The sequence below is a fragment of the Leptinotarsa decemlineata genome, unplaced genomic scaffold (assembly GCF_025532065.1).
Source record: "Leptinotarsa decemlineata unplaced genomic scaffold, Ldec_3_MD MMD2_tig00026358_RagTag_RagTag, whole genome shotgun sequence".
Taxonomy (NCBI): Eukaryota; Metazoa; Arthropoda; class Insecta; order Coleoptera; family Chrysomelidae; genus Leptinotarsa; species Leptinotarsa decemlineata.
The window spans coordinates 11,153,771-11,181,024 of record NW_027412703.1 but is presented as its reverse complement, the minus strand read 5'-3'; the positions used below and the strand labels follow the sequence as shown (position 1 = coordinate 11,181,024).

Genomic DNA, 27,254 nt, shown 5'->3' with positions numbered 1-27,254 from the left:
CAAGAAGCTATTCGAACTGTTTCTGCAGAAGACTGGAAGAAATGCATGCAGCATGTTTTAAAAGGAGAGCAAAAAATGTGGGACGTAGACAACCGTATTGAACACAATATTGAACCAATCATAATTCACTTTGATGATAGCGGTAGCAACAGTGACGAATCTGAGGTTGAAGATTAGACGAAAATTTGTACATTTACATTTATATTATATTCTATTATCAAAAATTTGTAATTTGTATTTTCTAGTACCCCTGACGATGAATTTAAGTTACTCGAAAGCTTGAGAATAGTTATAAAGAGTTCACTTATCAATTGCTGCAACCCAATAATGAAAAAAAGTTATATATATATATATATATATATATATATATATATATATATATATATATATATATATATATATATATATATATATATATATATATATATATATTGTGTTTTTTATTAATATTGTTAATTTATTTGGTACCTACTATAATTACCATGATTATTACTCCGTTTTCATAAGGCCCACCTAATGACTACAACGATTAGGTTTTAATGAAATAAATAAAAAATGTGTATAAATATTTTATAACTAATTGTACTAAGAATTTTTCTTTCATTCTTAACCCTCTCAAAAATTAATAAGCACGCCCCCGATTTGCTGTCAACTGGGCTTACTTCTACTCTCAATCATTATTGGTTTTAGTATAGTGAATGTTCATCAATAGATTGAATTTCCTGGAGTCTATAAAAGTGTAAATAAAACTATATTTGCGATATCTGCCCTGCACTATACAAGAAAGTGATCCAAGAAAGAGCAACAAACGACCGACAATGATTGATGTATTGAAATAACTTAATTATTTTTTGTTATAATGAATGTACAAATGAATAAATTCATAAAAACCATGTCACATTCCAAATCTCGTCTCAAAAGTAAGGGACTCTTCCATCGACGTCTTTCATTTTCAGAGAATGTGACGAAAAACTCGGACATCAAGTTGTGGATACTAGTTGATGTCCGGTTTGTTAAGTACACTATTTTTTAAAACATTTCACCCTGTTAGTATCTGATTATGTCTTATGGGTAGTTGACACATTTCTTGTCTATATAAATTCACACGTGTAGTAGAGAGAGTGTGTATATTGAACTATAAAATGTATATAATCTATTCATCATCCTAGTTTTTACATTTTTGTAAGGTAGATTCATGCACCAATCATAGGAATTCATGTTGAAAAACATTTGATTCAACTTTAAAACTTACCACAGGTGCATGACTGTTTCCACACTGCAAATAAATTATCCAACTTCTTGCAAGAACATATTACTTGAACTTTGACTGGTGCATAAATCAATCTTTATGAGTCGTCAAAAACCTATTCAACTTTTAATGAACAAATATCAATCAATAGTTTCAATAAGTACTTATTTAATATATCACTAAAAACTATTGAAAATCTGAGTGATCTTATGATGCGTCCACCTCTTTAATGTCCACAGATATTTATTTACGAAAGGAATATCAAGGCTATAGGTAATCAAATGTTTTTCCAAGCTTCCTCAGTAACAACAAATTTCTGAGTTGAAAGATGTGACTGGTTATGGAACTGATAAATCTTCCTACTTTTTCCCTATGAAATTCATAATTTGTCACTTATTCATTCATTCATCACTCCCCCAGAAACATGTATTAAGAGGAATCCATGCCCACTTGAAACGTATTTTACTTATAGTTTCTCAACCAGTTATCCTATTTTCATGCAACTTGCACCGATCGCTTCAAAAAAATATTCTAAAAAAAATATACTATTGTTTCTCGATTTTTCTTCAATAAAAAAAAATCTATACTTGATTGTTTATAAATAATGGAAAATGGGAGTTTCCCTCCAGTGAATATATGTTTTAAAAATTCGGTATATTCCCAAATCATTACATTTTCAAATTAAACCATTGAGAAGTAAAATAGAAAATGCATTTTCGGCATCCAGTTCATGGCGCCCTCTAATCATCCGAGAATTCGTTTTCCGAGATTGCAATTGCAAACCACCCCGAACCCACAGGCGTACGGAATCTTGCGCAGACATATTACGTTCACTGTATCAGTGTGAGTTTGTATTTATACGAATTATGTTATTACGTTTCGGTAAATATATACTTTTTTGTTCTTTTGTGATCATGGGAAAGATAAAAGGCAGGCTAGGCGTTGCGGAGGGAAAACGATTGTTCGCAAGTGAGAAAAGACGTAGTCGTAGAAATGTCGGAAAGAAATCATTGATGACAAGGTAAGTGTTTCTGACTATTCAAATAATTAGTTTCATCACACCATTTTGGAAATTTGAACGATTTCATTATAACTGAGCAACGATGATTAAGGCAAATTTATTGGAATTCAACTTTGCATGCAATTTTTTTTATATGACAAAACGAGTAATCATGCCCGATTCTCCATTCATAGAAGAAAAAAATCGCGTTCTTTTCATATGAACGTCTCTAGATCCATGGTTTATTGGGATACAGGTTGTCGAAGTTTCATTTATTGATAAATTATAATTGAACTTTTCGGTTATCTCTCAAAAACAGTTTTTATTATAAAGAATCATACATATTGTATGAATGTTCACTATTCATTTATCCTACCACCAAGCACATATAATTGAAGTATTAATATGAGATTGTAGGAAAGGAAACGTTTTGATAATGCTATTATTTTCATTTTGGTATATATTTCCTTTAAATTTATAATTTCGTTTCGTTCATAGGAATTCCGGGAAACAATTTATAACTTAACGTTTTTCAGGTATTCCCAGAGAAATTTTTTGAAAACCTTTTGAATGGAATTGTAATACCTTTTTAGTTTCTGTATAAAATTTCTGAAAAAATATGTCCTTAAATAATTGGTTATTAAGAGGTATGACTGAAAGGATGTATCCGATACGATACTTTCCAATGAATAGCCCTTGTGTTACGCCATTTTTTTTGCTCACTTAACCAAAACTCTGTCTTATACTGTTTTGACCCACGATTGTTTTATCGTGAGTATGAATGCTCAATGCACACAAGAATTACAATAACTCTTGTGAAAAGATAGGATAATAAAAATAACTAGCTAGATGTACTGTAGACAAGACAAGATTTAATTCTAACTGTACTGTTAAAAGGCTTGAAACGTAATGAATGAATTTTACAAAATGGCCATGTACCACATCGGCAGTTAGAGAAGGGATTTCAGATTGTAGGTATAAACAAAGGTTTATATTAACATAGGTAGGAGAAATTATAATAGCGGGTAATTCCCAAGATAAGGGATACAAGGAACAATTAAAAAATTAAAAATGTACGGGTTGCTTGAGAAAATATACCTATTTGGGAATATTGAATTTTATTAGCATAAGTGGATTAGAAAGACCCGGGGGAAAACCCCGATTATGAATAATGAAAAATCAAATGACTTAAACAAGATTAGTTAGCAATACATAAAATAAAAATAATGCCATAAAACAGTCTGTTTTGTTGTACAAATTTTAGAGCTGGCAACTCTAGGCTCAATACTAAAAAATTAAGATTCACTTCTAAAAATATAATAATTTCGATAGCAAGCTTTTGAGATCGAACATATACCATTTCAGATATCCCCATGTTGGTCTTGGCCTCATCGAGTATGTGGTATTCGAAACCTATCAATTCGTAGATTATCATTATTATATTACTTTTCTTCGTAGGTTGTAGAAAGATCATTATTTCGTTTTTTGTAGAACAAAGTCAACTACTGACAATTCTAAAAAGAGTGAAGAGTTCATTTCCACTTTTCCAACATCTGTTCAAGTTTCGGAAAGGTAATCCATAATTCCCATGAAACATACGTACTTCCTTGTGAATACATCAGCAGATTAATCAAACATTTATTTTTCAGTGATAATATCAGTGATGATGTTCAGTCAATGTGTAGCAAATATCTCTCTGCCGTAGCCTCACCCGTTCAAAATGTGGAAACGACTGACAAGATTACCCAAAGGTAGAAATATATTCATTCTGATCTATCTGGTATGAACTCAAATGTTATTTTTTCAGGTCTTGTATAGGCATATCTCTGCAGGGGCAACGTTTGACAGATATCGGATATTTATTTATTTCTGCAATTAGCAGAAATATCTAAGCACCCACCATTCGATTGTACATTGAGTGATATGTATCCAATTCATGAATATAAAATGGGTTTGAAAACCAAAGTCAGTATGCAAAATGTGCAATATCAAAAAAACCATTCATCTTATAGAAGAAACCGACGGAGGAATGGACATAAATAGCGTTTTAACGTTGGCCACAGTTTCAACCGGAAATGGCTACTCTACAGTAAATGAGATGCTCTCTGTTTTAAATGTACCGTTCATGAGTAACTCTACTTATCAGCAACACCACGAAAATGTAGCTGATATCATTGAAGAGACTGCTTGGAAGGTCATGGAGGAAGCAGGTCAAGAAGAGGCTCGAATAGCTGAGGATTTAGGAGAGGTGGGTGATTTTCTCCTAGAAAGTACAGATTATATTTTGACCTATTACAGTGCTTTTCTTTAATCTGTCTTCTTCCCTCTTATTTTTTGAACGAATTCAATTAGGAAATTGAAATGTGGAATGAAGTGTTAGTTTTCTGATTTTAGTGTCAGGTAAATAAAAAATCTGCAATTTTATGTTGGGTAAATAATCTGAAAATATACCTTTAAAATTAGGTAAAGTAAGCCCGCCCATCTCAGATGGAGAAGTGTTTTTTTCCGTGCAACTTCATTTTTATTTGTGCAATGAAATGAAGATAATAATCAAAATTCAATCAACAGATAGAAAGCAAAGTATTTAAAAAAATTTGCCAGTACCTCCAGGCCTAATGAAACTAGTCGTAGGCACTAGTCGAAGAAGACTACGCACCTCAATAAAATCTGCTATGATGTCCAGGATTAGAGAAAAAACTTCTTTGGTCCAAAAAGTTGCAAACTTATGCAGAGGCCTTAAGAATATTCCATCACATGTATTTGGACAGCATGAAAAATGTCAGGAGATAACATATTTCAAGTGTTATGTAAGGTTAAATGAAGTTGATCATATCCTCAGCATGAGAGCGTGTGGTCTATTGGACGATATTGAAGTTTGTATCAACCGCTTAGTTTTAAATGCAACCATTGATAGCGGATCTGGATACCAATATCGCTGAACAATACAATGGCATCATCTGCAAATTTGTTGGAGGAAAAGGAATTAACTATTCCCGTAGAAGATCCTATGCGATACGTTGTAAAGCTGCTGCTATATCATTCAATTCTACCGGGAACTATTATAATGTTCTTGGAAAACGCAAAGATCTGTTTTATACTGAAAGATATGTAGAAAAGATCAAAAGGAGACGTGAACTTCAGAAAATCAGGAGATGCAAGAATAAAAACTTTCCAGAACTAAGAAGGAGCATGCTCTACCAGATGAGGATTATGGCCCGGATGCTAATCCTGATCCAGATTTACCTACTGATCTCAACAATCTCACAATATGTGATATCGAAACGAAAAAATTGGTTTTTATTCATATTTTATCTGCCTTCAACAATTTAACCTTATTTTTTTAAAAACTTTGTGATCATAAATATTGAAGTTTTAGGTTAAGCAAATTGTGAATAATTTTTATTTCATGCTGCATAAAAAATAACAAAATTATTAGGCATTTTTTTTAGATTGTTAAGGACGATTTATTTTGGACGAATGATATGAAACCAAAATTAGAGATTTTTTACATGGCTTGCCTCTTGCCCGAACTGATAGATCCTAGATACCTGAGGAAATTGGAAATTAGCAATCCACCACGACAGTAAACATACAGAAATGAATTTCGTTCAATAAAACATACTAATGAAAAACGTTAGCTGCGTATTAATCCTCACAAAATACATTCGACATCATATTTTTGATACCTAAATAAATACATTTCAAATTGCTTTCAATTTTTTTCGTCTTTAGACAAAAAACAGCATATCTATTTCTCGACTGTCTGCCATGACAATACAGTTTCCAAACAATCGAACATGTATTTATCGATAGAAATATGGTTACCTAGGTATTTATCCGTGAATAAGGCAAGTACCTAGATAAAACCCTGACCTCCTACTATGTGCGTTTATTGTAATATGCAACATAAAGGCGGAGATTGCGCGACGACGTGCTCGCCCGTTTCCGTAGTGAAATCGTCAGTAAATTGGGAGATGTGCCATTTGAAAAGTTGTCTTTGATCATCTCACTTGCATATTTTGGAACACGCCCACCGATCCACTCGAAATTTTGAGGTTAATGCATTTTCACAACCGGAGTGCAGGTATTCATTCCTCTCAAAAGGTACATGAACAATTAAATTATGAACATTGTTTTAGAGCAAAACAGAAAAAATATTCGTTTGAGTTTGTGGTACATTGAAACATTTATACAATTTCACATTTTATTGAATATATAAAATTGATAGCAACATTATCTTGAATTACTTAATAATAAAAAGAATTAAAAAATGTTCAACTAACAAAAAAGCTGAATAAAATTAATTTCAATTTGTCGCTACAACATTGTAACAAATATCATAAACTCTTCAATATTTACATCAGAAAGTTGTTCAGAAAAGCAACGGCATCGATTCTCAATTTGAAATATTGGATTAAAAAGGCATATGAAACGATGTATCCATACAACTATTGATTGATACAAAAGATGTATTTCAAGAATTGAAAGGTATTTTTTGATTCAAAAATAGCACAATTTCTCTATAATGCTCCGTAAATAGAGAAGGCATCAACTACAAAATGTTTATTTTATAACCAAGGCTGTAAGAACAAACAAGCATATTATTCTCGAGTCGTATCAGAGGCAAATGAAGTTGAGCTTTAGATTCTCCTACATTTCTTTATTGTTCACAAATCCCACCAGTAATTTACCAAAAAAATAATCAAGGATAAAAGGTTTCACCATGAAAACAATTGGTTTTCAAACAGGGATATCCTCTGGCATGTGAGTGAATTCATATGAATTTTAGGCTTCGATTGTATTTTCGTTCCCACCAGTAATGGAAATTTTATGGAACCAGCAACTTAGTTACATAGACTGACACAAAGTTTGATCATAACTGAGTGTATTGGGCAAATATTGTTTGTTCATTATACAATTTCAACGAGCCACTAATGTCTCTGCACTCTTAAGTAATGTATATTTAGTTCTGACAACATAAAATGTAAGTTGGGTTCTCTGAATTGAACGTTTTGTTCAGAATTCAAAAAATACCTCCTCTTTACTTAAGCACCTTACAATAAACGTAAAAAACAACTTAAACTGAAATGTCCTTCAATTAACAATTTGGTAAAAGACACCACACAAAAAAGGACTTGGAAAATAGAAATTTTTATCTTTATTCAAAGAGTCAACTAAAAATCAAACGACCTGGATATATATATAGATATGTATATACACAATTAAAACCAATAGCCAAACCAAAACACCATAATAAATATATTAATTACACTTCATTGTCAGCCACAACTTGTTAATCAAATTAAACAGCACCGTGTACATTTGCGAGAACAAAAGTAAAGCAATGTCAACATTTCAAGTTTACAATTCTTTCAAGATTGAACATTGTGTGGTGTTCACTTGTTACTGTTTTAAACTCAATTGATATAATGTCCAGTATCTGTCAGTTCATATTTGTATTTAAAATATCAATTGTTAAGATCTACAACAGTCTCTCTAGCTGAAATTCACTTCATTCCACTAGCTTCAGGACCTTTCCAATGGCAATTGTCCTATCTGTAAAAAAAACATTTTTCAATGTTACTTTTACAGTAACACAAATATTTTTTAAATTCATACTATGATGCTACTTTATTGTTAATACAAAAGCATCTGCAGGGTTATTGTGTTGAAATGCTATAAAGTGGCTATAACTGTAGTTGGTTATCATTATGAGGGTTGCCTTTTATATTTCGGGATTAGAGAGCAAAAACAAATATCAATAATCAAAAATCACTTTATTGTTTTTCAAAATATTCCCCATGAAGATCTATACACTTTTGCAAGCTTTGAACCAATTTTCGAAGCACTTTTGCCACTCTGAGGTATCTCCAAAACATGCATTCTAGATGCAGCAACCGCTTCTTCAGGTGTCGAAAAACGTTGACCTCTCGGTTTGTTTTTTACGTGCGAGAATAAAAAGAAGTCATTCGGTGCCAAGTCAGGACTATACGGCGAATGACTCATCAAATCGATGTTTTGGGTGCTCAAAAATGCAGTTGTTTGAGCCGATGTATGAGAGCTCGCATTGTCGTGGTGAAAGGTGATCAGTCTTCGGCGGTTGGTTTTCCTGATTTCTTGGAAGGCAACTGGCAAACAAATGGTTGTGTACCACTCAGAATTGACTGTTCTGCGTTGTTTTTTCGAAAAAACAGGTGACCATTTGTTTGGAAGTGCTTCGTGCGTGAACAACTTTTGTTGGATTTGGCTCATCTTGAAACACCCATACAGTCGACTGCCGTTTACTTTCGGGCTCATAAGCGTAAATCCACGATTCATCACCTGTCACGATGTCACAGACGTGTTCCGAAGCACCGCGATCGTATTTTTTGAGCATTTCCTTCAATCAATGGAGCCTTTTTTTAGCGATTGACAAATTGGTGGGATCCAACGCGAAAAAATGCCTAATGCCACTAATGCCTAAGCTTGTCTCAATCTCACGATAGGTCACATGACGACCTTGCAATATCAGTTCTCGCACAGCATCAATGGTTTTCGGAACAACTGATTTTGGACGACCTTCACGAAATTTGTCTTGGAGTGAACTACGACCACGATTGAATTCACCATACCATCGATACACACTGGTCCTTGATGGAGGTTCATCGCCAAAAATTGAATCAAGTTCATCTATGCACTGTTGCTGAGTTAATCCACGTCAAAAGTTGTAAAAAATATGATTTTCACGATACGATGTTCATGATTTAATTCCATTTTTGGGCCGAGATGAATCTTTTAAGTTACTGTAAATAACACAAATAGCGCGCGTATGTCAAAACGTTCTGAGTACGTATAAGCTCAAAAATGTCCAACTTTATGATAGAGATGTCAGTTGCCAGATTGCAACACTAAGGTTGCCAAATCCCGAAACATAAAAGGCAACCCTCGTATATCCCATATTTAGGTGTGTTCGATTTAAATCTTGGGCCGACCGAGCAGAAGCAGATTTGATACCACATGATCAAGTGGGGGGTCAGACCTAAATATGCTAACCAGTCGTAACAGTTACAAGATTTTAAAAGTTATTTTAACAGAAACAGTGAACTTACATGTATCCAAGGATTTAAAAAGACTTTATCAATAATTTTATAGGAGAAATATCTCACATTCAACGTTATTGAAAATAACATATCAGAAAATGAGTCAATATTACTTCTCAAATCATCACTTACTTTCGTCTCTGAGCGTGAATCTTCCCATTTGTGGCATAGATTTGAAAGGTTCTAAGCAAATAACTCCAGCACACTCTATTCTCATAATTGCTACTTGGTCTTGTTTAACAAACCTTGGACGAGTCTTACTTTTTTCTCCAGTTTTTTTGTCAACTAGACAAATTAAGGCCTGAAATTATAACTCACTTGAAAAATAAATCTGAAAAATATGATTCCAAAATTACTTTAACGGTGACCTCTTCTGCCGCACAATGAATATGCATGACTGCACTGTATCCAGCACATATAATGGATTTATGTTCTAAAATTACAAGCTGAGCATCAAAAATTCGTCCTGTATGAATGGGATTGATGGAATCGCATAAAACGAAACCGGGACTAACGTCTTCTTCCTCAACACCCTTTACTTTTATTTTGACGTTTTCACCAGGAATTACTCGATTAACTTCATCATCATCGGAAAGCAACATATCAACAGTGACAGGTGTCTAAAAAAATTTAAAAATACATTATGATCAATATTGAAGAAAAAAAGTCTTGCTCATTTTTATTGTATAAGATGGAGAAGTAGAAGGCCAAAATGTTTCTTTCCCAAAAATGAATCTCTACTAAACTATACCCCTGACTTACTGACTGACATCCTTGTGAGTTTCAACGTAGTGTCTTCATTCACTAATATTCCCGTATCAGACACATTGACCATTCTCGAAACGAAACACCAAATTTCCAAAAGCACCCTCAACCTCATCAGTCACTGTATGTCCAGCAGATACTTTCTCTTCCAAGATACTTTCTACAAACAAGTAAAGGGCGCCCCTAAGATTCTCCTCTTTCACCATTCCTTGCAAACCTTTTCATGAAAGACTTCGAAACCAAGGCTATTGACAGGTTCGACCACAAACCCTCTTGCTGGTTCAGATACGTAGATGACGTTTTTGTTATATGGGCCCACGGCTCCGAACCTCTCCATAATTTTCTTTATCATCTCAACGACCTCCACCCAAATATAAAATTCACAATGGAAATTGAAAGCAATAACTCCCTTCCATTCCAGAAACTCCTTCACCCACACGGTCTACAGGAAACCAACACATACAAACAGATACCTCAACGCAAACTCCCACCATCATCCAGCACAAACCAACTTCGTCTTGAATTCTCTCATCCATAGATCTATCAACCTCGCAGACCACCCCAACAAACCATAAGTGCTAGCCCAACTCGAATCAGCTCTCCTTCAAAATGGATTCACAGACCATCAAACTGACAGATCCATCTGTCGTCAACAAACTTCTTCGTCCAGTCCCAAAGATCCAAAAGACAATAACGTTCCCCACAAAGCTTTCCTTCCCTACATTAAAGGTGTAACTGACAAAATTAGCCGAATATATATATATATATATATATATATATATATATATATATATATATATATATATATATATATATATATATATATATATATATATATATATATATCTGTTTTTCCGTTAATCAGCTGTCGCCCCCATACGAACGACAACTCTCAGAAGTTGAGAAACTTGTACGAGCTAAGGACTAACGAGGTCTTACCTTTTAACGTGTGTTTCCAACACGGTTGCAGAATCATTCCAGCTTCAACCAGATAAATTCTCTCGAGAAAAATATCTGGTCGAGGCGGGAATCGAACCCACGGTCTTCCGATCGTGAGTCGGGCGCACTACCACCGCGGCCAATTCCAATATATATATATATATATATATATATATATATATATATATATATATATATATATATATATATATATATATATATACATTACTATATACTATATAATTATTGTGATTCTCATATAATCAGAAATGATTATTGAATAACGAAATTAGTTAGCTCCCTAACTATATTATTAAAGGGGAACTGTTGGAAGGTAGGTTGCACTATATCGTTTACTTGAACTATACCAACACTCAACTATACAATCACGAATAACAGTATATAAGATCATTATACAACCACATTTCAACCCACTCTTCTATACACAAATGATTTAAATAAAATGAGAACACTACAGAATCACACAATGAAGATTATTTTGAGATGTGACAGGAGTACCCCTATATCTTCAATGTAAAATACTCTAGAATAGTTATCTATAAAAAATAAGCTTACATATTTAAGGATGATGTATATTTACAAAATGTTGCATAACCTTTTACCTTCATATTTTGACAAATTTGTAATAATTTAATAATAATCAAATCCAATAGTTTCATACTAGAATAAAAAATAATTTGTATGAAAATAATCAAACAAAAACGTTCAACACTAAAACATTAATGTTTAAAGAATTAAATATAACAGTTTACCTGAAAATGTAAAGTATTTGACCAGTCTCATTCTGTTCAAAAGGAATTTATTAAACCATTAAGAAACTATTAAAGTGATACCCAATTATTATGTTTTTTTTTTGTATTTTTGATAATTGTAGGTTGTACTTATTAACAAATATCAGTAGATTTTTTTATTATTGTATTTATACAGGGTGAGGCACCAAAAAAGAAACAGATCGAATATCTTCAAAACACATGTTTTCTGAAAAAATGCAATAACACGTCGATTTGTAATCCAAGGGGGACATCTTTCTATCATAACCTTAACTGTCATAACTCTCCCCCACCCCTCGGTCACTATCACCCAAACAATTTGAATAGGGAAAGTAGTAAGTGTGACACATCATAAACAAGGTAATTTCATAAGGAATTCGGCCATGTCAATTTTCGCTACCTAACTTTCTATTTTGGCGCCCTCTTTCAGGGACGGAACGTATTCTGAATTATGATACTTCATTTACAAACTAATTTGACATAAATTCGGTGACAATGCATTATGGAATTTTTCTGAGGGAAAAAAATGGCGGCTCCACAATAACAGACAATATTTGCAATTATTGTCCGATTTGATTCAAAATTGATAAGTGGTGGTTATCAGGGTCGGCAAGTATGATTTATTTGTCAATGCAAAAAACAATATGGTGGCTCCAAGATGGCGGACGAAATTTGTTATTATTGTCTGATTCAAATCAAAATTACTAAGTGGGGATTTTAAGGGGAGGAAATTATGATTTTTTTGTCGATGCAAAAAACAAGATGGCGGGCCAAATTTGTAATTATGGTTCAAATCGACACGGCACCGAAAACGAATTCTTCAAAACACGTGTTGTGACAATAATGCAAAAACAGTCCAGGGGGGGCATCTTCCTATGGTAATTTCAACTGCCATACCTCTCTCCGCACCCCTTGGTCACTCATACAATTTGAATAGGGAAAGGGAATAGGGAAAGGGAATAGGGAAAGTGTGACACAGCATTCTAACTTATGATATTGTATTTAAAGGATAATGTGAACAATTCACGGGAAAAAACAAAAATTGAAAAAATTAACATTGATTGAACTTGAAAATTGGAAAATTGTGCATAAATTTCAATAAGATCAATCTCAAACTACATTAATTCACAGTAGATGCTCGAAGTGTTCTCCATTCACTGCCATACATGAGTATAAGTTCGTCTCAAAACGTTGTCTGGCGATTTGGAGCATGTCTGGGGTTATTTGACAACATTCGGTTATAATACGTTCACGTAACTCTTCTAACGAACCTGGCTGAGTGGCGTATATTTCACTTTTTAAATGGCCACACAAAAAGTAATCTAAGGGGAATAAATCGGAAGATTATGGAGTCCATTCATGTACTGACGAACTGCTACAGCAAAATGTGGAGAAGCTCCGTTTTGTTGGAATATTAGGTGATCCTCAAGGTTATTGTTTTCTATTGTCCGTTAACGTTGGATCAACAGTACCTTCGAATAATTTCAAATACATGTCCCCGTCAGATCACCTGGTAGAAAAAATGGACCAATAATTCGATCGTCAAATATTCCAGCCCAAACGTTTAATTTTTGTGGGTATTGCGTATGTACTTGGTGAAACACACTTGGATTACAATCTGACCAGTACCAACAATTATGTCGATTAACAATTCCATTGAGATAAAAACTGCATTCATCCGAAAAACAAATGTTGAAAACGAAATTTGGATCTTGTGTAGCACGTTCACTCATGATTTCACAAAATTGTATGCGACGATCAAAGTCGTCTTCGTTAAATTCATGAACCAGTTTAATTCTATATGGATGGAATCTGTGAACTTTCAAAATTCGCCCGACGTTACATCGACTTACTCTAGATAATTCGGCAAACTTTCGTGTACCAAAAGTTGGATCGGCAGCAACCTGTCCTAAAATGACTACCCCACCGCTTCGTTTCTTACTGGGTTTTCAATTTGACGTTTTTTATTTGCCACAGATCCCGTTTGTCGAAGTTTTGAAATTGGTTCCAAAACGTATTTACGATTTACGTTTAGGTGTAGTTCATTGAAAATTCTACTGGCTGTGTTGGCACATTGATCATTTTTGAAGTAATATTCAATTATTTCTACCCTACCATATATTTTACTCGTTAATGGACCTGAAGTACTACTAACAAGAAACTGACACACATAAGCACTTCAAAAGGTTTTTAAGTGTTCCAATACATAGGCGTAGTAAGACTAATTGTATTCCAAAGGTACGAATGTTGTCAAATAACTCCAGAAATGCTCAAAAACGACAGAAGGCGTTCCGAGAATAACTTATACTCGATTTGAAAGGGTTATATTTTTAGGAGTGATTAATTTTTGGGAAAGTTTTTGGCTTTCTACTACTCCATCTGATTCAAAAAAATGGATGAGAGAATCTTCCAAAGAAATTGATTACTTCCTTCCTTTCTTTGGAAGATTCTCTCATCCATTTTTTTGTATCAGATGGAGTAGTAGAAAGCCAAAAACTTTCTTTCCCAAAACTTATACTCATTTATAACTTTTTTCGAGATCAATTGCCCTAACACCAAACTGATATTTTTGCACTCGACGCGCGTTTCGCCAACAAAGTTAGCATCCTCAGGAGACGAAAATTGATACCTAGTCTAGTCTAGTTAATCCTTATATACTGAAATTTGTTACCTGAGGTTGTACACCTGAAGTCCAATATGGAATTTCTCGGTAATTAACTACCTGCAAGTTCTTAGTAATTATTCTCTTCCTAACAGCGTTTACCCGCTTTTTAATCTTCTGTTAGGAAAAGAATAATTACTAAGAACTTGCAGGTAGTTAATTACCGAGAAATTCCATATTGGACTTCAGGTATACAACCTCAGGTAACAAATTTTAGTATACAAGGATTAACCAGACTAGACTAGGTATCAATTTTCTTCTCCTGAGGATGCTAACTTTGTTGGCGAAACGCGCGTCGAGTGCAAAAATATCAGTTTGGTGTTAGGGCAATTTATCTCACACCAAAGGTTCCAATCTTATCATTATACTCATTTATGGCAGTTCATGGCGAACACTTTAAGCACCTACTGTGGATTAATGTAGGTTGGAATGATTGAATTTATGCAAGGTTTTCCATTTTTTTTTTCAAAAGCTTTTATTCAACTTGCGCTCAGATAGTTAGTATGTATGTATGTGTGGGACAAATCTTGTAGCTGACTTTTGACCCACTTCTAGTTGTCCGATCTACTTAAACCGAGACTTGAACTTTGGTAGGTATTCATCATTGCGATGACAATGCATTATGGAAATTTTGTTTACAAATTGACATGTCTTGAAGATATTCGATATTTTGTTTTCGGTTCCCCACTCTGTATGTATATGAATGTTAACATTATTATCATTGTTGTATATTATTGAGGTGTACCCTATTTGAATAAATAAAGCATTTATAATTCTACGGTATGACAAATAATTTACTGCTGATGAGTCTGATTATTTCAGTATTCTCTGTGCTCTCTTCACGTAAAAAGAAAGTATGAACATTGATTATTACTTCAATCCTACTCATTCAATAGCGCCGATTTACTAATCAAATATAACAGAGACAAAGAACCCGCCCTTAAGGATCTATGCCTGAACAAAGTTCAATAGAAATTTGTGAATACACCAGCAAAAGGAGCTTCATGAATATTTGTAAGTTAAACTAAATGAGTTTTGATAACTTACCCTATTGGGCATAATGAGCATTGTTTGTCCTTTTTTACATTCACCTGATTCAACCTTGCCCATCAGCACAGTTCCCATATCTTTATATTTGTCTACAATTGGCATTATAAATGGTCCGTCTGCTTTTCGATTGAGCGATGGGATATTATCAATAAAGGGAATAAAGGCATCCCCCCTGTACCAGGGGCAAATTTTTTCATCTACTTTATCTTTCAAACCTTGCCCTGTTTGCCCAGAACAAGGTAAAAAGAATAAATCTTTATTATAGTTGAATCCTAATTTCCTAAGGTACGGCAAAATTTTGTCTTTGCACTCGTTGTATCTGCAAGGGAAATGTAGGTTAGAAAATAATCATTTTCTACAAATATTTTGGAAATGGGCATTGTGTCCTAGAACTTTTTATCAAGAAATATAATAGATAATAAATACCAATCAGCACCTAATAAAACTGATCTGCCCTGAAAATATTCTCTTTTTAGTTGTAACAGAAACGTTGCATAATTAACAAGTATAAACATTCAAAAATAGAGAACTTTCCAAAATTTTGATATTCTTTTCAACAAATAACGTTAAAAAAAATTAAAATATACCTCTACTTTCAACTCCACTGTACATTATGAATTTGTAAAACATTTAGTTTAGATTTTTTCACCATATTGATGATGTACTAACTAGAACATAAATTTGACAAGAGCATAGTGAGAAATTCAAAATGTTATTTAGTGAAAGTTGATATGGATTATTGACACTTCCATATATTAGCTCTAACCACTACTAATACAGGAATTTATAAACAAAAGTTATGGAATTTAAAAAAATACAAGGTAAATGTAAATGAATTTTCAAAAATATGATTAATAATTTGGAAAACAAGTTTTCCTAGAAAACATTGATATACAAAAAAATATTTTCTATTATATTTCTAGTATTGAAACATCACTATTGCTCAGTTATTTTGAAAAATCAATGCTTATAATTTTCCTTTTATGTTACCTGTTACAAGTTCACATTAAATACTTGATTTTTCAGATGTCTTTTCATAGTTTTAAAAGCAGGTTCTCTTCAATCAGTTTATATTTTTGAGATGAATGATTCATCTTCATTTATTATCGAAGTGAATTTAACACAATAAAAGACTATATTAAAGGTTGTTGATGTTGGAATTAAATATCTTCAGAATTTATTGTTCCAATTAGTATGTCATCAACTCATGGGATAATTGGCAGAGAAAAACTTTGATTTAATTTATTTTTTCAAATGTTCATTATTTTAATGGATTCAATATTTCTATTAGGTATTTCAAAAATAGACAGTGAAAATAAAATTATCAGATATAATTGATAGGAAACTCATACATTAACATAATTTCAAGATGATGATAGTGAATGAAGCTATATGTGGAATTCTAAAAAAGGTTTATTATTTTAAAAATCCTGATGAATTTTTTCTAATCAACATTTTGTAAAACCGGAATTATATTATTGTGTTGTGGTGTGTCATGACCACACAAGTATATCCTATCCATACATTTATTATGTTTAGAATTATATTACTAAAGTGCAGTGTGTCGGGACGCGATCTGTCGTGACGGCGACCGGTCGATTCCCGATCGGCGTCAGAACGATGGTGGGGTTATGACGCGACAGAACACTCCACACTAGTATGTTTCTAATCTGACGCGTTAACTAGCTAGAGAATAGTCGTTTGCATTTATTTGTGCACAAGATGTCGAACAAACTTATTGAACTAGAAAATACGGGTTTGCATTTTTTTAATATCATTTTCTACCATAGAATGTAATATCTCAAATTGATTTTTTGACATCCTGAAATATTGATGAAATCTTTCTTCATCACTAGTAAATGATATTCGCTTCGACTACCTCTCATATTTTCTCTTCTCTTTTAAAGTAAACTTTACATTTGCAGACACGCAAAGTTTTCTTCAATATCACTATCCGAATCGGAAGAAAACATTGTAGATGCTTGCATGCGTTTACTGCAAAGGCCACCACTTTATTGACTCGAAATAACGTCAGAGCGCTCCCCGACAGACAGAATAGTCTGCACACTCGCCGTCACGTCAAAGAGCATCACAACACACCACGACACAATAATATAATTCCGGCATAAGACTTTTTCACGAAATAATGAAAAATTAAAATGGCTCATTCACTTAACTTTGCTAATGCCTTTATCCACAATAAACTGAATAATCATAAATTCATCTACAAGAACTAGTGAACACCTGATACATTCTTCAGTTCACAGTCTTCTGTTTGAAAATGATAAAAATACTATTTTTTTTTTCAAAGGTTTGAATCAAGCCAATACCACAGGGGTGAATTATGTAGAAATTTTTTTTTGTATGACAAGTAAAATCTAAGGAAGTGATTCATTTTAATTGCAACTTAGTTTTCGTTTGAATGGAGAATTGAAAAATACATTTTTTGGAAAGCCAATTGAGCATTAACAATCTGTGGAACAAAACTGCCTATCTCAATAAAATAAGTTCCCCTACACCTTTCAATTTATTAAGAGTGCATCATAATTTCCTGTCATTCTGTTCAAAATGAAAGTATATTCACCGATACATTATTTTGATTGATTACTCCATTTAATAATTCAAAGGTTGATATTGCAGCCCATTGAAAAATCTCACCTTTCTTCATCCCAGTTAACTGTGGGATCATCCATTTTATTTACAAGCACCACTAAATGTTTTACTCCTGCTGTTTTAGCTAACATAGCATGTTCCCTAGTTTGCCCACCTCTGTCGAATCCTGTTTCAAATTCTCCTTTTCTTGCCGAGATTACAAGTACCGCCAAATCTGCTTGTGCTGCACCACCAATCATATTAGGTACAAAACTTTTATGTCCGGGAGCATCAAGAATGGTGAAATGTTTTTTTTCAGTTTCAAAAAAGGCACGACCCACCTCGACCGTTTTACCTTTGTCTCGTTCTAAAATTCAAAATAAAAAAATGGTCAATAATCCATGATAACCAAGAATTGTGAAAAAAAATTGAGATGGTTTATAAAACACCCTTCGTGGACTTTTTATTTTTTCAATATTTTAAAAAAGGAACCCTAAAAAAAGTTAAATTTAGATAAACAGAAACTTTATCATATATTGATAATCAGAAATCAATCTCTTTTTGGAAATCCAAATGGTGAAATAAGATTGAAAGAAATATATTTATTGAAATTGATTGCTTCCTTTCCTTTCTTTGGAGGATTCCCACTTTTATGTATAAAGATGGAGAAGTAGAAAGTGAAATAAGAGTATTGATATAATTCCATTAACAAAAGGGGGAACAAGCTAAAAATGAGAATTTTCCTGATAATAACAAGGATAGTTTAAGTGACATTGAAATTATTTCCAGTTTTTGGCATACTGCTTATTGGAGTTTATTTAATTTGTTTAATTTAAAGTTTTCACATACACAAGATGTTATAATAAGTTAGCCGTGACGTTTAAAAAAAATAACAAATGCACAATTTTGATAGATAAACAATTTGGATTTGATTTGGTTCTTCGAAACTGGATATTTTCAATAATACTTTTATGATTACAGGTAAAGTCATCTTGAGATTCATTCATAATTTTTCATGGAACGAAATTTACCTTCCTGATTGGTATCCAGAGCCCAACTCAAATACCAACTTTCTCTACTTTTCTCTCGCGCTTCTCTTTCATACTTTTCTAGTGTTCTCTTATCCACCATGCCTGTTAATGCCATAATTTGACCACCAATAGTACTTTTACCAGCATCCACATGACCTATGAAAACGACATTTACATGCTCTTTTTTTTCTTCAACAACTCTTTCTTTGACAATGTTTTTTTTCTTGATTTTAACAGGAGCTTCCTCTGATGAGGGTTCATCATCATCATCCCCCTCAGGTGTTGTAACAGGTGGAGCTGAAGCAGAGGTACTATCATCATCAGCGGCGTCTTCCCAGGTGCCACCTTCCCCACTTGGGGATGCATCTCCATCTGCAGGAGGCATAGGTGGAGGTTCCTTGACTTCTACACGTTCGGCGGAGGAATCGGCGTTGGTACCTGAAATAATTAAAATTTGAACTCTAAAATATAAATCAATAACCACTAAAACTAATCATTTTAAAATGTGAAATATATTAAAACTACACCTTATGTAATATGTATCACAAAAAACTTATAACGATCTTTTTTTCATACCAGTTTTGGAAGTCAATTTTGTAATTGGATTTTTTTTTAACAGATTAGATTTAAAATAATTTCTATAAAAAAGTATAATCGATTAATTCCGTCAGCATAAACATTGTGTGATCGGGATTCAAGGAAGTCAACAAAGGTCGTTTCTGCCTAGTCCTGATTGGCATAGGTTCTACCGATGAGAAAGTTACCAAAGTGCTTGAAAAGATGGTAGTCAGTTGGCGAGAGGTCCCCAAGCATGGTGGGTGAGGCAGAACTTCGACGCTCAATTCGTTCAATTTTCGGATGGCGATTTGTGAAACGTATGGACGAGCGTTGTCGTGGAGTAGGATAGGACCTGTTCTGTTGACCAGTGCCGGCTGCTGCTGACACAATTTTCAGTACATTTTGTCGATTTCCTCACAATAGGGCTTTGCTGTGATGATTTGACCTGGTTGCAGAAAGTTATAGCAAATCACATCAGCCCCTGATCACCATACAATAACTATGGTGGGTTTTAACCTTTGGGAAGTGCCTGGGTGGCTCATCGGTGTCCAACCACTTTCCTCAACGTCTTCTGTTGTCGTAAAGGGTCCACTATTTATCACACGCGACGATCCGATCCAAAAAAAGGATCGTTTTGGTTGCGCAAAAGCAAAGAACAGACCGCGAAACGTAAAAAGTTTTGTCAATCATTCAAATCGTGTGGCACCCACTTCTCGAGCATTATGACCTTTCCAATACGTTTTAAACCATCAAAAACCGCATGGGAGCTGACGCCCAGTTCTTTCGCCCTCCAACGCACCGATTGTGACGGGCCACTTTCCACCAAAGTCCTCAAATCCTCGTCCTGGATTACTGTAGGTCGACCACTTCGGGGCTCATCTTCAAGGCTAAAATCTCCGGAATGAAATTTCGAAAACAATATCGAACAGTGCGTTCATTAACACTACCTTTGCCAAATACCAGGTTAATTTTTTGGGCTGTTTCGGCAGCGCTTTAGTTCAATTTGAACTCCTAAAGAAAAATTGGCCGACAATCGCTTAACGGTATCATATAGTAATAAACTGAAAAGCGGCAAAAAATTAAAATTTGGAAAAAAATCAACATCATCAAACAGTATATACGATGACACAGTAGAATAAATATTTATTGAAATATGGAACTACAGAAACAAATGACATTAAAACTGACAAAACTTCTGAAACAGCCTAATAAAATGTCATACATAAACTGCATTAAGCCATTGGCAGTGAAAATATGTTTGAAATAAAAAGTGAGTGACCTTTCGCCAGCAAAAAAAAATTGATCAATCAGGATGTGATAAGCAGAGACAATAGTATAAAATAAAAGATCCGTCTCTTTTTACCTCAGGAATAATACCTCGGAGAAAACATCTCAAGACAAATACATCTCGCATAAAAAATCTCAATACAAAAATCTGTCAATAACATGCTTAATTATGAAAAAGGAGCAGAAGTATGTTCTGCGATCAACGAGGGAAATATATAAAATGCCGAAATTAGAGAAATTGGGAGGTAGTTGAGAAATTATGAGAAGGTACCTAGAAAAGACAGCTTGAAAAATGTTCAATATGGTTCGTGAAGATTACTCTATAACCTTTCAAGGTTATAGATTTTATAGGTTTTTAAAGTTGTAATTATTAAAGAATATTACTGGAGTTTTATCCCAACATCAAACAGTTATTTTAACACCTCCAAACTCAGTTTAATCTTCCTCTTGAAGATGATCACTTGGTAATTGAAATATGTATCGAGGTGTTAAAATAACGGTTTGGTGTTGGGATAAAAATCCAGTAATATTCATTACTACACCAAAGGTTCAAGACAGTGCATCACAAGTAATTATTGAGTTGAGAAGTACATTGAGCAGCAACGAATTTATATTAAAAAAAAATTGAATAACAAATTATCGAGTTTATAATAATTGTAGCAAATCAGTTCATTATATGCATGCCTGTAATCCAAGGTGTGAAAAAATTACACTATATTACAGAAGAAAATTTCATTAGTTACAAAGGAGTCGAGGAATTCTACACTAATAGTTCTAGGAAAAAGCTAAAACAAAAATATTTTTTGGAAAAATAATGCATTGATGACAAACGGAGTATATTCATTTCTTATTATGTAGTATTAGAAAATGTTGAAGGGAAGAATAACTTTCAGGTATGAAGTGCATTAAGAATTATGCAATAAAAATTGCCAAAAATTTTAAAGTTTCAGAACAGCATCAAAGAATTGTAAGATGTGTAGACTACATACAAAAGTTGTAATATTTGACAATCTGGCTGAATGAAAATTGAATGACTGACATGCCTGATATCAGCCAATTTGTATTTTTGTTTTACGTATTCAAGATGACTTCAGTGTAACAGAAGTAATTTTATTCCTGTTCATGATACAATCAATGATATAGATATCTTTTAATCTATGAATAAGGTAATTTCAGAATATGAGGGAATGGATAAGTGCAACTTTATTGCAGCAGAATTATGTTAGGAGCAACTATCCCGTGATACTCTGCAAAAAAAGATCTTATGAGGTTCTTAAGTCAAATGAATGTTCTGATTGGTTCGGCCGTTACTTGATGAAGATCCATAGTAATTTCACAAACTAAACCAGAAATTATTTAATCTTCACAAACTTTATTTACAAAAATATCACGACATGATTGATAGTGAAACATGTGATAGTTTTGTAACTAAAGTTTGAGAAGATCAAATCGTTTCCGGTGTAGTTTGTGACATTCAAATGAATATAATGAAAAAATTGGAATTTTTGTAGTGAGTAGACTATACATAATGGGACTTGTTACTCGATTTCGATATTCGTTGGTTAAGCAACGGAAAACATTTTGCAATGTTTCTCTGTTGTGTGCAATAAAAGGCATCTCCATTTTCCTTAAAAATGAAGTGAAGCCTGATACACTAAGTAACTGTAAATTGTAAATGATTTTTTTTATCTTTCTTGAAATTAATGTAAATGGTAAATCTATACAGGACCTGATATGTGACTCATATATTAAAATTGTATCATTTACACAGAGTATTGCTAGCTTACATGAACATATAAGATCATTAAAAAACGAAAATTAGGCTTTACAAAATATTTTTTTATTTCAATTTTTAAGACTTGTCAAAATTTTGGAAAGTTAGATTAATTTCAAGAAAGAAAAGCATAAGGGAATATTTATTTCAGAACAGTAATTAGTTACTTATCCCTAATAAATATTAAGGAGCATATGATCAAAATTTGCAAAATATTTCTGGAATTTGGCCATTCACTGATCATAAACATTATTATAAAAACAGTAACACTAGATTCATAAAAGTAAATATCAAAAAACCTTTAATTTTTTAGATGGATATCACAACACAATCACACTCTAAGTTACTCCTAAAAATGACATGTAAAGAATTATTTCAGGAAAAAAATATCTTTGCCAAGTGATACCAACTATTAACAACTGATAACGTGAAGCAAAAAGTAAATGTAAAAAAATACGAAAACAAAAAAACACTATGGGCATGTTAATAAAGTTTGTAGTATATACAGAGAGGCTAATAATAATAATAGAATAATACAAAAACAAAATACTTAAATTCTGTGGTAACACTTTCTGAAAATTAAAGTTTATCGAGATGAATGTGTAGATTTTAAAATTGGCAAACTGGTTACATAAAAAGATGCATGTAAACAATTGATATATTGCTAAAAAAATCTTCAAATCTTCGAAATTTACAATAATAATAATAATAATTAAAATAAATAATAAATAGTTTATTGTCCAACAGGATTCATCCATTCACATGACAAAGTAAAGATCAGTACAGTAAATTAATGAAATGGTAATAGTAATAATAACAATTTTCTAAAAAAATAAGTGAGAGGCCATGGTTAGAACCTCTTACTTACTGGATTAGAAAATAATTGAATTGTAAAAATTTTCATCGAACCTTTTCAAGAGAAAATAGAATGGACTCCAAATTATAGCATAATATTCTAATTTAGATCTGACCTATGAGTAGTAAAGTATTTTGAGGGCATTTGCATTTGTGAACTTTTGAAAATTTCTTATAATAAATCCAAGCACCTTGTTGGCCTCTCAAGGCTTTTTTATTGGTTAGGTAGGTAAATGACATATTTCAATAAAACAAAAACACCTGTCTTTGGTTGTGTTTCCCCATATTAATAGGTGTGTATTTGTAAATATCATAATGTGTTTTCTAATAAATGTCATATTTTTGTATTAGGCTATATTGAAATATAATATTTGTTCTCACACCATTATTGTAGACTTGAAAAACTTTTAAGAATGTACTGTTGCAAATCCCGCCCCGATAATCTATGGGAAGTGTGTCTGCCCTTCAAGTTTAAAAGAGGTTTTTGGTGTAAAAAGGTTCAAACCACATGCCAAGAAGTCAGTTTAGCCCAGTCATCGACATCAACAGAAAGCAAATAAAAATACAATCTTGTAAAATAATTGTAGTAGTTAAGAAAACTGAGATCTTGGACTAAAATATTTAAGATGTTTTTCAATAAGAAGTATGGTATTATCCGGTGGGACAACTTATATAATCACTGAGAAACTTACAAAACTCTTAATATCAATATATTATATAAATAAAACCAAAACTTTCCTGAAAAATAATACAAGACGACCACAACCCCAATTTTGCAGAAACCAAAATTTTAGCCTATGAACCAAACCTGAACAAAAGAATTGTAAAAGAAATGATTAAAATAAACCACAACACAATGAACGACAGACGGGACATAAACAACTTGAGTCAAATTTACCATACAATCTTATAACCACCCACACCACCCACATATACACAATAACACCCATCTTCCCCAAACAAAGGCCAATACAGAAAGACAGTTAAATACACATGCGCGCACAAACTAATATTTGAACAAATCAAATCCCAACACATGAACACGTCATTTCCGTCCTCATTTTCTTCAATCACCGAAACGACACACACAGAAGATCCCTCCACCTGCCATTTTTAAGACAACGACGCTCAGTCCGATTTTCAAAAAATAAACATCAAAAACATACGAAAACATGACCAGAACCTTTACTAATAATCACTATCAAATAAAAAGAACAACAGCACTTCAACATTATTTACATTTTGAAAAGTTATCAATAATTTTAAGCAAGCTACGTACAAAACAAAAAATTATAAACATTCAACAAATGAATCAATTTAAAAGAAAAACAATAGTAATACAAAAAAGATATCCAATGTGTTATAAAAAAAATTTTCAAATAAACAATTGAAAAAGCCTCTAGCCAGGGGCGAAACTTCTTGACACTCAATTGAAAAAACTTTTCCATTTTCCAAGAGAATCCAAAACCCAAGAACAACGAAGCAACTATACCAAACAGGATTCAAGAATCTACTCAAACCGAATATATTATATAAAGTTATGGCCTTTTGCTACAGACTACTGCTCTTTTCTTTGCTGCTTTCTTTTGGTTGTGCTCCATAGGCAATTTGCCATTCTTCAGCAATTTGATTGGATCACTTTTTGTGCGGCGTAACTCGAAGAAATTCCATAAACACCAAAATAAGAGTAGAATGAATAGGGAAGGTTAAAAACAAATAGCATAACAAAGGATTTCTCCCAGGCAACGGAGGGGCATTGGAAACACCCGAAATGTTGATTTGGGATTAGTACCAACCAGGTGTAGAATACAAAGAATCTGCACAATTAAATTCATACTATAGATCAAGTTTGTTATGGATTATAAATTTCATTAAGAGTAGCATTATTTGGAAATCCAAATGGTATAACTTTGAATTGGTAATAGAGAATTCAGACCAAGTTTTAGGTATTTTTGATATAAATCCAAATCATGTATAAAAATTATAGGGCATTCACACTCACTGTATGGGTTTTTCAAAATCATATCCGAAAATGATGTAATCCAGTTAAGCAGTGTTCTGTTTGCTCGTATGATCGTAGTGAGATGCCTTCTGTGGATATAACGGAATTTTTTATATCAGAGTTATACTAAAGTTTTGTATTTGTGAGTACCACTGAAAGTTGCGTTCTTCCAGTGTCATAGAATTTACCTCGTACCTGACACATCAAGACACATAATGTTTCTTCTTATCTAGGGGCTTTTTTGAGAAACATTGAGGTTCCTCCAATCCCTGTTGGGAGAAAAGCAGGTTCTAAATTTCGGAATAATTTTCAAAAATGTTTACTTGATGCAATGGTTTTTTTTGCATTGATCTACTGATTTTGTTAGAGCATTCCTCATCTCGCCAAGGACAATCAATTTTTTTGGATTCATATGGGAAGTTTTTTATTGGAATAGCATGGTTAATTGAGGTAACAAGTATATAATAACTTATATCATTAAATACTGTAGTACTGACAAATACTGTAGTAAGAACAAGGGCTCTCTTTAGGGTGTAGGAGAAACATCATTCAATATCACCACCATAGGGGGTGGTGTGCATTGAAATCTCCCACAATAATCAAAGCTCTTTCTAATTTACTGATTATGTCATTTTAGCAAAAATTATTGAGAAATTAGTCAAAGTACGTTTAGATGAATTCTTAAAACTGCACTATATCATAAGTAAAAACCAGTTTGGTTTCAAGCGGAAAATGATACAAATGATGTTATCTTCTCTTTTTTATATGAAATTTACTCTGAATTGAATGCTTGTGAAATAGCCGCCGCAACTTTTTGCGATATTTCGGCGTTTGATTGCGTCAATCATAACATTTTACTAAAAAAAACTTCATAAATATGGATGTAGAGGTGTAACGAACACTTGGTTCCAATCGTACCTTTCAGTAGTCAAATGGTGAAGACAACGAAACTCACGGAGAACCGGGCCATTGAATCTGGTGTACCACAGGGTTCTGTGTTAGGCCCTATTCTATTTCTGCTATATATGAATGATATATCTATAATTGACATATCTGGTAGTTTTACTCTATTGGCGGATGATACTACAATATTGTGGACTTCCCATCCCAACTTCGAATTTAATCAAGGATTCCATATACTATAATGGTGGTAAGTTGTTAAATCATTTACCATTAGAAATGAGATCTGCAAATCTAAGCAACATTCACTTCAAAAAGGCGGTGAAGAACCTACTTGTTGATAGACCCTACTATAGTGTGGAAGAGTATTTTAGCGAATCTTTTAACAATAAATTAACAATTTATTTTATACATGGTGGTGTTTCATCTATATATTTTTAGAACTTTTTTTATATTTACATTTATACATTTTTGGAACTTTTTTTTATATCTACATTTATACTTTTTTAGAACTTTTCCTATATCTACTTTGTATTTCTTGGATTTTGTTCAATAAGATGCAAATCTTCGGACAATAAAGTATATTTTGATTTGATTTATTTGTTCGGATAGAGTAAATATCCTCTATACTAATGTATAGAGTCGCCCTTCCCGTTCATTATTTGTGTTATGAGTGATGTTCTGCATGTCTGATCGAATTATGTATATACTTTTACTTTT

At 33.0% G+C, this 27,254-nt stretch overlaps 2 protein-coding genes across 4 annotated transcripts in view; one reads left to right on the top strand and one right to left on the bottom strand.

Annotated features, from left to right (window-relative positions):
- Positions 1 to 987: 987 nt before the first annotated feature.
- LOC111503269 (uncharacterized) lies at positions 988 to 6,120 on the top strand. 2 transcript variants are annotated; one of them, XM_074184633.1, is made up of 4 exons: positions 988 to 2,270; positions 3,899 to 4,000; positions 4,057 to 4,497; positions 5,699 to 6,120. In XM_074184633.1, exons 1-3 carry the CDS (start codon positions 2,116 to 2,118, stop codon positions 4,139 to 4,141), a joined length of 342 nt encoding a protein of 113 aa, XP_074040734.1. In that variant the 5' UTR covers positions 988 to 2,115; the 3' UTR covers positions 4,142 to 4,497; positions 5,699 to 6,120. The 2 variants fall into 2 exon arrangements, with proteins under 2 accessions (XP_074040734.1, XP_074040733.1); XM_074184632.1 differs by lacking the exon at positions 988 to 2,270 and adding an exon at positions 3,698 to 3,821 and having other exon boundaries at positions 5,699 to 6,114.
- A 1,323-nt stretch (positions 6,121 to 7,443) lies between these two features.
- eRF3 (eukaryotic translation release factor 3) overlaps positions 7,444 to 27,254 on the bottom strand; it is a 36,380-nt gene continuing 16,569 nt past the window's right edge. Inside the window, exons 1-7 of one of the 2 annotated variants that reach the window (XM_074184631.1) lie at positions 23,077 to 23,208; positions 19,159 to 19,596; positions 18,194 to 18,494; positions 15,533 to 15,854; positions 9,685 to 9,948; positions 9,461 to 9,629; positions 7,444 to 7,805 (exon numbers count right to left, since the gene is read on the bottom strand). In XM_074184631.1, coding sequence (XP_074040732.1) covers positions 7,762 to 7,805; positions 9,461 to 9,629; positions 9,685 to 9,948; positions 15,533 to 15,854; positions 18,194 to 18,494; positions 19,159 to 19,543 — 1,485 coding nt within the window. In that variant the 5' untranslated portion in view covers positions 19,544 to 19,596; positions 23,077 to 23,208 and the 3' untranslated portion in view covers positions 7,444 to 7,761. Of the gene's footprint in view, positions 7,806 to 9,460; positions 9,630 to 9,684; positions 9,949 to 15,532; positions 15,855 to 18,193; positions 18,495 to 19,158; positions 19,597 to 23,076; positions 23,209 to 27,254 lie in introns of those variants that run through there. The other variant, XM_074184630.1, reaches the window with a different exon arrangement.

Bases quoted from the DNA above. Each gene is read 5' to 3' on its own strand.
- LOC111503269 (XM_074184632.1), top strand. From the start codon at position 4,228: ATGTGCAATATCAAAAAAACCATTCATCTTATAGAAGAAACCGACGGA. The intron at 4,498-5,698 runs GTGGGTGATTTT...CATTTTTTTTAG, and splicing joins TAGCTGAGGATTTAGGAGAG to ATTGTTAAGGACGATTTATT.